The sequence below is a fragment of the Fonticula alba genome (assembly GCF_000388065.1).
Source record: "Fonticula alba strain ATCC 38817 unplaced genomic scaffold supercont2.15, whole genome shotgun sequence".
NCBI lineage: Eukaryota > Rotosphaerida > Fonticulaceae > Fonticula > Fonticula alba.
Window position 1 is genome coordinate 341,819 of NW_009242985.1, and position 9,580 is coordinate 351,398.

The 9,580-nt window shown below is 66.5% G+C and overlaps 3 protein-coding genes across 3 annotated transcripts; 1 reads left to right on the plus strand and 2 right to left on the minus strand.

Moving 5' to 3' along the window:
• Window positions 1-2,822: 2,822 nt before the first annotated feature.
• On the plus strand, window positions 2,823-4,075 carry H696_05935 (hypothetical protein; the record flags this gene model as incomplete). The annotated part of the gene is made up of 1 exon (XM_009499711.1): window positions 2,823-4,075. One exon carries the CDS (start codon window positions 2,823-2,825, stop codon window positions 3,267-3,269), a length of 447 nt encoding a protein of 148 aa, XP_009497986.1. The 3' UTR covers window positions 3,270-4,075.
• A 1,703-nt stretch (window positions 4,076-5,778) lies between these two features.
• H696_05936 (hypothetical protein) lies at window positions 5,779-6,417 on the minus strand. Its single transcript, XM_009499712.1, has one exon. It carries the CDS (start codon window positions 6,243-6,245, stop codon window positions 5,943-5,945), a length of 303 nt encoding a protein of 100 aa, XP_009497987.1. The 5' UTR covers window positions 6,246-6,417; the 3' UTR covers window positions 5,779-5,942.
• A 19-nt stretch (window positions 6,418-6,436) lies between these two features.
• H696_05937 (hypothetical protein) lies at window positions 6,437-8,747 on the minus strand. Its single transcript, XM_009499713.1, has one exon. The coding sequence runs from the start codon at window positions 8,292-8,294 to the stop codon at window positions 6,897-6,899; it is 1,398 nt and encodes a 465-aa protein (XP_009497988.1). The 5' UTR covers window positions 8,295-8,747; the 3' UTR covers window positions 6,437-6,896.
• Window positions 8,748-9,580: the final 833 nt, after the last annotated feature.

A 9,580-nucleotide genomic window follows, 5' to 3' on the forward strand; every position in this document is an offset into this window, starting at 1 on the left:
GCGCGCGCGCGCGCGCGCGCGCGCACCCCCCTCGCTTGTGGGGGGAAGGGGGCGGGGGAGTGTGTGCAATGGGGAGGCGTGTATGCATGTGTGTGCCTGTGTGCCACACGCTCGCATGCGCGCGTCTGATGGCGCGCGCGCGCGCTCCCCACGCTGAGGAAGACAAACAAAAAATCCCCCCACACGTCATTGCCCACTTTTCCATCCTCCTCTTGTACGTGGATGCTGACTGCGACCGCCCAAAACGATACCCCGCGACGTGACTCCGATGGTGTGTCATCGACGGCGCGCGTGCGCGTGTGGTCCATGATGTGTGTATGCCTGTGGTGTGTGTGTGTGTGTGGTGGCTCATGTACGTTTGCCCCACCTCCCCCCCCTGGTGTGCGTACACACTGACCAATCTCCCTCCCCCCCCGCCCCTCCCTCGCGCGTGCGCGCTCCCGTGTGCGTGCGTGCGTGTGTTGTGTGTGTGTGTGTGTTGGGTTGGGTCCTGGTCTCTGCGCTCCGTCGTCGTCGTCGTCGATCACACCCCCATCGGGTTCACCGTTGTGTTTCCCTCTCTCTTTCGTCTTGGTGTCTCCCCTCCCGTCGTCGTCTCCTCCTCTGTCCACGCCGCCATCGGCCGCCATGTGCGCGTGTCCCGCGAACGCGCGCGCCTTCTGGGTTCCTCACGCGCGCCGCTGTTGCCGCGCGGGGGGATGTTGCATGCTCCTCCCTCTCCTTGCCTTGCGTCATCCTCTGATTTGCCGCGCCGCCGTTGCCGCGCGCGTGCGTGCGTGTGATGTAACGTGCCCGTTCGTTCTTCCCCGCGTGTGAACCTGTCCGCCCGGCGCGCGTGCGCCTGGCCACGCGTGCGCGTGCGTGCGTGTGTGCGTGCGCACGCCCCTGCCGCGCCTGTTCACCGGTTTGTGTGCGCACCTGGGACCATGTGCGGATGCGTTGCTGCCCGGGGTGTGTATGTGTGTGTGTCTTTGAACGTGCACGCCACGAACCTCCCCGCTTCCCGCTCCTCGCCGCCCCTCTGGCCCTCCCATCTGCCCACCCGGTGCCGGCGTCTCCGGGGGTGTGTTTTTTCTGGTGGGACCCACGCGCGCGCATATGATGTGGATATGCATATATGTGCGCGTGTCGCGCCCCTCCATCCGTGCCTCGTACCACGCGTCCCGCGCCGCCTGTTTCTCCCCCCCCCCCCCCCCCCCCCCCTGCCCGCCCGTCGGACTGCCGGTTGTGCGTGTGCCGCGCGCGCCTGCGTATGCGCGCACCGCTCACCCCCCGCGCGGTGGTCCCCGGTCGGTGTGCAAACCCGTGTGCGGCGCCGCCGTGTGCGCGCATGTGTGTGTGTGTGCTCTCCTTCTCGGTGGTGTGCCCCACTCCTCCTTGCTCCCACACCCGGGCCGCGCCTGCCCTCCCCCTCTCTCGGACCGGACTTGGACCTTCGGACCGGACCTGTCTGCCCGGCTACTCCTGTTCGGGTTATGTGTGTTCCGTGCTTCGGTCTTCGCGACCACACGCGCCGCCCCACACACCCGTGCTTTTTCGCCGCCGCGCACGCATGTGCACGCGTGCGTGTGTACCATCCTCGGCGACACCGCGCGTCTCCCTCTCTCTGTGGATCTCTCTCCCCTGCGCACTGCTGCGCACCCCCCTCTCCGACACATCATCAATCGCCACACATACATGGATCGCGGCGTGATGGATCTTCTCTCAACCCCCTTCACCCCTCCCCCATACCCTCGCCCGCGTGTGTGCACTCGGTCTGTGCGCGTATGGTGGCCGTGTGTGTGTGTGTGTGTGCGTGTGTGTTGTGTGTCTGCGTGTGTGTGTGTGTGTGTATGTGCGCCGCTTGCGCCGCGTGTGCCCTCGTCACGCACGTGCGCGCTCGCGCACCCCTGGGACCGATTCCTCCGCTCCCTCGGGGGGACCCACTGGTGTGACGCGGTGTTGTCGCCCCGATGCGGCGCCACACACGTGCGCGCGCATTGTGTGTGCGCCTGCGTGCGTTGATGCCTGGTGTGGCGCCCTTGGTGTGTGTGTCTTTGCACGAACCCCCGCCCTTGGGAAATCCCCCTCTTCCGCGCCTTGTCCCACCCCCCGTCGTGTCTTCGTCCTCTGGCTCCCGCCCGGGGGGGTGACATTTGCCCCGCCGGCCCCTCCGCGCGCGCATATGTGTGTGCGTGTGCGTGTACGTGGGACCCCGCACTTCCGGCGCTCTCTCTTTCTCTGTCCTGCGCTGCGCGTCGGTCGCCGCTGTGCGCGTTCGCTCGGACCCACATGTGCCGCCGTGGCCGCGTGTGATCGTGTGTCTCAACGCTTCTCTCTACGGCATCGTCATCATCGCCATCATCGTCATCATCGTCATCGTGGTCTCGCCTACGCTACGACCTGTCCCCCTTCCACACACACACATCTCCCCTCCTCCCCCCACCGTGCATACTGCTCCGTCTTCCTCCTCCTCGCTGCCCCACACGCACACATTGCCCCGCCGTCCACATCACCCCCTGCGCCCGTCCCCCCCCCCCTCCCCATCGTCGACGTCACGTCTCTCCACCGTGTGTCCGTCTCCGCCCCTTTCTCGCGCCCCCTCCGTCACACGGCCACACCACACCCTATGGTGTGTCCCCATCATGGGTGTGTGCCTGTGTGTCCATCTGTGTGCCGGTCTGTGTGTGTGTGTGTGGTCTGGGGCTGTGCGGATGCGCGCACGCGTGTGTGCCTCTGTGTGTGTATCGTGTACTCCCACGCTTGGGCGGTGTACTATTCGAAAAGAGTATTTTTGAGTTTTTCCTCAGCCTCCCCCCAAACTACCGTACACTTTTCTCATCATGGCCAACCAGCAGCCCCAGAAGAACCAGCAGCAGCAGGCTTGCGCCCAAAAGGGCCAGCAGCAGCAGCAGGCCTGTGCCCAAAAGAACGCCGCCGCTTGCCCCCCGGGCCAGGCCCAGGCTCAGAAGGCCGGTGCTCAGTGCCCGCCGGGCGCCCACCTCCAGCAGCAGCAGCTGCCTAAGCAGCAGCAGGGTGCCGCTGCCCAGCAGCAGTTCCATGCTTCGGCTCAGCAGCAGCAGGGTGCCGCCGGCGCCCACTCGGCCGGTGCCCGGGTGAACGCCGCCGCCCCTGCTCACCAGCAGCAGCAGCAGCAGCGCGGCGCGGCCCAGGCCCAGCGTGGCCAGGCCATGTCTGCCCAGTCCGCTCAGCAGCAGCAGCCTGCCGCCCGGGCCCAGGCCCAGGCCCAGCAGCAGCAGCAGCAGCAGCAGCAGCACCAGCAGCGCTAAGCGGCGGCGAGGGGACATGAGTAACGCCTGTCTCTAGGCCTTCTCGCCCCCCTCCCCCCCCTCTGTGTGATGTCTCTCCCTCTCTCACACCCGCCGGCTTCCCCCTCGCCTTTTCCCTGGTCTCCCCGTGCTCTCTAGTGCGCGCGCACGCGCGTACACGGCACCGCCTGCCCCTATCCCCCCTCTCTCTATGATGGAAACGGGGCTCCGGTGATATACATACACACGCCAATGGTGGTGTGTGCATGTGTGTGCGTACGTGCCTGAGTGTGTCTGCCCAAAAGACGGATACGTTCACGGCTGAGCGCGTGACAGGGGGAAAGGCGTCGCCCCCCCTTCCAGCCACCCCCGGTCCTCGGCGGGTGGCAGGACGGCGGCATACACGCCCCCCGCGTCCGTGTGTGGGCAGAGAGACAGCTGCCTGTGTGTGGAGCACACTGTGTGTAAGCACGCATGCTCCCTGAGCGTGTGTGGACTGCGACCCCCCCCATATGGACGGCCCAGACCCAAACGCTGGCAGAGGACATCCGGCGTGAGTGTGTGTGTGTGTACGTACCCCCTGTCAGGGGGGATGCGCGCGCACCGCACACTCGTCGAACAGCGTCCCCTGCCCGCGCTGGCCCGTCTCTTCCCCCCCCCACATACCACTCTCTCTTCACATAACCCCCCATCTCCACAGAGTGTATCTGCCTGTGTGTGTGTGGCAAAACACCACCGTCCGACTTCCGCGTGCGTGCGTGTGTGTGTGTAGTACGCACCGTGAGGGGCGGCATGTCTGAGGATGTGTGTACGTGTGTGTGTGTGTGTGTGTGTGTGCGCGTGCGCGCATATGCTTGTGTGCGTGTGTAAACATACGTGCAGAGGCCTCTGCGTGTGCGCCGCCCCGCCCCCCCCCAGACCCCACACGCCCCACACTCCCCCGAGAATGCTCCTCCCCCCCACAGCCAACGTGCGTATCTCTACCCTCGCTCTCACGCATCCCACCCCCGGGGGACCGTGCGTGGCCCCCTCCTCTTTTGTCAGGTTGTTCTTCTCCCCCTCGCTCCTTGCGGGGGGTGGCGCAAGTCACGCGGGATCTTCCGTGTGCCCCCCTCGCGATATCCTCTCTCCCTCTCTCCCTCGCTCGGTGTCTCTTCTCCCCAAGCGCGCGTGTGTGTGCCAGGGGAAAAGCCCGAAAGGGAAGGAGCAGAGACGGCGCGGGGAACAACACGCACATGGCTTTCATGTGTCCCCCGTGTACTACGTGTACTACATGTAATGCGCCCCCCTCAAAAAAGGCCCAAGCCCCATCGGGGCGGAATAAACACCCACAGAAGATGGCCTTCACAGGCAGAACACAAAAACACACCTTGTTGTGTCTCCCTCTCCCTCCTCCTCCCTTCTGTCCTCTCTCCCCTCTCCCTCATCGGGAGAGAGAGGCAAACACCCTGCCCCCTCCCCTGCCTGGGGGGAGCAGCCAGAGCCAGTGCCGCCCTCTCTCTCTCTCTCTCTCTCTCTCTCTCTCTCTCTCTCCATGCGTTGGACCTGGGCAAGAGAGGGGACGCCTCAAAATGTCCCCTCTCCCCAGAGACAACGCAGAGAGACGCGCTCAGAGAAAGGCCTCTCCCCCCACTCCCCCCTTTCCCTGCTTCCTCTCTCCCCACAGGCATCTCTCCTTCCCCCCGGGGGAGGGGACAGCCAAAAAAAGAAAAAGGGATACCGTGGTGGTCCCCCCCTGCTTTTTCCCACTCTCCCCTCCTGCGGAAAAAGACAATTCCCCCCCCGACACACACAAGCGCGCAGGGATCAAAGTGCGCCCCTTTCCCCCCCATGCTCTGAGGAGGAAGGGAGAGCGAGCGATGCGGCGCGCGCCTCACTGTGCGCGAGAGCTGCCCGCTGCGCTTCCTCCCTCCCCCTCCGCAGGAGAAGAGGACCGCGCGCATGTGCTGCGCTGGCCCCAAAAAGCGGGAGGGCAATAAGGCTCGCCCGCCGCCCCCGCCCACCACACACATGTGGTGGTGCGATGGCCGGACAGCAGCTGGCGCGCGCAGGTGTCATAGAAGAGATATGCGCGCATGGGAGAACATATGCGCGCGTGCGTGCGCCTCGTCGCGCGCAACGACAGGCACCGACTTGTGCCGGCGGATCCGTGTGGGCCGGGGAGGGGGGAGGGTTCCCCCCCCCCCCCCCCGCCACACACCCCGCCGCGGGCATGCGAGACGGCACCCACGCACGCACGCACGAAACCACCTACGCCTGGGAGCATTAGTAAGACAACAAAAATAAAAAGCCCAAGCACGTTGAAAGCAAAGGGGACCAGGAAGAATAATGGTACAACACACCCACAGCATCACGGGAACCGGCCCCCTGCGTACCGGCGACGGATGCATGCCCATGCCGGAGAGAAGGAGCCCCTGGGGCCGCGGATCTTCCCCCCCGCTGCGGGGGCTTGGTGCGGGGGGGGGGGGGGGGGGGGGGGGCGGTGGGGGGGGGGGGGGGGGGGGGGGTCCCCCCCCCCCCCCCCCGCCATCACGCGCGCGCCGCCCTTTTTTCGGCCCCGTGTTGTGTCCTCGGTCTTTTGCTTCTCCGGTCTTTTTTCGGGCGAGAACATGTCGGCGGAAGCGCAGGGGCTCCCCTGAAAAGGGGACCGTGCGCGCGCCGCCGCCATGGGACGCGTGGCCTCTTTTTTTGCGCTCAGTCTGCCGGCTGAGAGATCCGCCCTTTTTTTTTTCGTGTCCAAGCGCGCATCCCCCTCCTTCCCTTTTCTTGCCTGGCCTTCTGGCCCTTTTCCCCTGCGTCGAGCCAAGACGCGCGGCGGCTCGTTGCACGCGCGCGCGTCATGACGGCGCGCACCCCCGTGTGGCCCATCTCATGCACAGCATCTTGTCCGAGAGTGTGTCCCCTCCCTTGTATAAAAAGGCGGGCGCCCGGAGAGAAGATGCGGGGCATGATGGCGCGTGCGCGCGTGTGTGTGTGTGTGCCCCATGCGCGTGCCATCCGAGTGACGCATGCGGCAGGATCGACCAAAAGGACAAAGGCGAGCCCGGCCGGGGCAAAAATGAGGCGCGGGGGAATGCTCTTTCAGTTCACGACGGGGGGATTCCCGATGCCGAGACCGTAAAACCCCCCATTGAAGGGGGAAAGAGGCCAGGGGTGGTGCACCCCCCCCCCCCCCCCCCCCCCCCGGAAGAGACGCGCGAGGCGAAGACGACGATAGGACCGCCGAAGAAGCAGGGGGGCAGCCGCGAGAGACACGCCCCCATACACACGTCTCCTGCATGTGCTCAGCAGCGTAGCAGCGAGCGCCAAGTGTATCGCGCCTCCCTCCCCCCTCTCTTCTCCCCCTTCACACATGCACACATGCGCCCAGCCCCCCCGCTCTCTCCTGGCCGTGTCGCTGCCTTCTGCGTGTCGGGCTCCCTTCGGAGGCCCGCGCGGCACATGCGCGCTCGCGTGCGCGCATGCTCAAAGAAGGCCGTGCCGGCGAAAAAAACGGAGAGGCGCGCTGCGGCGACAGTGTGTGTGTGTATCTGGACTGGAGAAAGAAAGCGGAGCGGGTGGCGGCGCACGCTCCCGCTCTTTCCTGTGAGAGCGCGCCCGGCCCCTCCGATGAGCGAGAAAGGTGTAGCATCCAGCGGCGCGCACACATCATATCATGTGTGCGCATGCGTGCATGTGCGTGTATGCGTGTCTCGCCCTCCCCGGTGGGTGGGGGCGTGTGCACGCAAGCAGAGCGCGCTCACCCGCGGACGACATATGCCGCGCACACACAGGTCGCGCGCGCGTGTGTGCGTATAGATAAGCCCTCCAAGAGGCGGCGCATTTTGCCCCTCCGTGTTTCGGTGCGTGCGCGCGCGCACATCCGCGAGCGCGAGAAAGCACGCGGGGTGTGTGCAAAGCGTGTGCGTGTGTGAGTCCCGACAGAGTGGGGCGGAAGAGGGGTCCGAGGTGACCCACGCATGTGCGTGCATGCCGAGAGAGCGTGCGGGGGGAGTGCGGAGTTTTCTCCGGCCAAGGGCGCCCGTGGGTGGCGGCAGCAGCGCGAATGAGCCTGCCCGACACTCCCTCGGCCGCCGCCGCCGGCGCGCGCCGCCCTGTCCCCCAGTGCGCACGCGCCTCCCTCCCTGCAACACTGTCTATGCATGCGCGCATGGGCGCGCGTAGGCCTCGCCTTTCTCTTCCCCCTCCCTCTCGCGCTTCATGCTGTTCACGCCGCGCCTGCCCCCGCCGCGCTGAGATCCCCGCCGCCGTGCACAAAATAGCGCGCACGCATTCGTTGGGGGGCGGGGCGCCCTCCTTCTTTGGTTGGCTTTTTTTGCGCGCGTGCGTGCATGCCTGTGCGCGTGCATTGATGTGTGTGAACCTGGGTACGTGCATGTGTGTATGCGCGTGTAGATATGTCGTGTATCTCGCGGGGACGGAAACAAAGCCCCCCTCCCCCGCAAGGGGGGTGTGCATCATCCCCACACACATGTGTGTGTGTGTGGAGCATCTCTCCCCTTGCGGGGGGATGTACACATGTCCCGCCCGCACGAGAATGCGCTCCCCCTCGTCTCCCCGGACACTGTCGCGCGCGCGCGCGCGCGGCTCCCGATCCCGGATCTCTCCCCTGCCGCCCCCCTCCCACTGTCCCCCTGTCCCATTGTGCCCCTCTCTTTGTGACTGTGGCTCGCGCGGATGTGCGCGCGGCCCCGTCCGCGTGTGTTCTGCCGCGCCGCGAGCCTGGGAAGGGGCAATGCATGTGTGCTCTCCTGCTTTGGCGACTGTGGGGGGAGAGAGGGCCGCCGCGCGCCCTGTGGCGGCTTCTCTTTCGCCCGGCGGGGACCCCTCCTCCCTCGCGCTCTCCCGCTGGTCGTCCTGGTGGGGGGCGTGTGCGCGCCCTCTCACGGCGGCGGTGTGCAACCCTTGACGCACCACGCGCATTGCGTAACGATATACCCCCCCTCCCTGCGTGGAGGTGTGTGTGTGTGTGCGTGTTTTGTACTCCCCCCTCGCTCGCCCCCTCGCCCATCGCGCCTGTGAGCGTGTGTGATGTATATAAGGCATGGTGCCCCCCCCCCTTGCCCTCCCGCCCGTGGAGAGGCTGGGGACATGGCTTGCTCTTGCGCCAGGCGCGACGGCCTCTCACCCCCCGCATGTGTGTGGTTGGGTAGATCCTCCCCCCCTCTGGCGGGGGAGCACAAAAGCAAGCTGGCGAGAGAGAGGGAAAGCCGGCGCCGCGGTATGTCTGCGCTCCCCTCCATCTCACCCCTCCTGTGGGGGATGATGTACGCAGCGCGCGCGTGCGCGCGAGGCATACGGGATACCCCTTCATATTCCGAAGCAGATCGCGGATGCGCGGTGCCTTCTCTCGGCACCGGACGCGCGTCCTGCCGGCCCTCTCCCGATCCTGGCCGCGCCGCCGCCGCCACCGCGCGCTCCCCCTTGTGTGTCCCCTTGACGCCGCGACCTCCACGGAAAAAATAAACTCACCAAAGAGGGAGGAAAGTTCCTCCCCTTTGTTTTTTAAGGGTGCTCCCGCTCTGTGCGCCTCATGTCCCGCCCACCGCGCCCCCCCTTGGGGGAAAGTAAAGCCCCGCCAGCAGAGACTCCATGCTTCGCCCCTCTTCGCGCCCTGGTTGCGCGCGCGCCTCCCGTCCCCCCCCCCCCCCCCCCCCCCCCCTCCTCGCCCTACATCTCTCGCTCCGCGTGCATATCTCACTGTCCCCCCTTATCACAGCAGCCCTGTGCCCATTCTCTAGGGCCAGATTGGTGTGAGGTATGGCGGAAGAGGGGGATGTACACGGGGGGAGAGACGGTCACACGCGCGGCCCACGAACAAGCACACCGATTGTGCGTGCTGTCGAGGGCGCGCGGGGAGATGCGCGCACGCGGGATAGGGACAACAAGAGACGGCCGCCGGCATGGGGGCGCACAGTGCCGCCCGCCGCCTCCCCTTGTGCGGCAAAAGGCTGGTTTTTGACCGCGCTCTCGCCTTCCCCCTCTTCCTCTTGATATCTCGGCGGACAGAAAGACCCCCCCCCCCCCCTCCCCGCGTCGCACGCTGGAGCGTCGCCCACCCGGAAATGCCCCTTTGAAAAAAGGGGGCATCCCCCCTGGGAGAAGAGGCATCAGCGTGCGCACCGTCGTCCGGGACTCCGGGAGGGGGGGGAGATGCTAATGCGAGTGTGCCATCTCATGTGCGTGCTCGCATGATGGTCTCCCAAGTGGGTGGCGCATTCGTCGGGGGAGAACACACTTCCCCGCGCGCACGCGGTAAAGTGCAGCAAAGAGCAGGGATAAGCCCATCAAGTGACTCCGTCTCGCGCCCCGTCCCCGCCCGCGCGCCCCCC

Bases quoted from the DNA above. Each gene is read 5' to 3' on its own strand.
- H696_05937 (XM_009499713.1), bottom strand. From the start codon at position 8,294: ATGCCTTATATACATCACACACGCTCACAGGCGCGATGGGCGAGGGGG.
- H696_05936 (XM_009499712.1), bottom strand. From the start codon at position 6,245: ATGGCACGCGCATGGGGCACACACACACACACGCGCGCACGCGCCATC.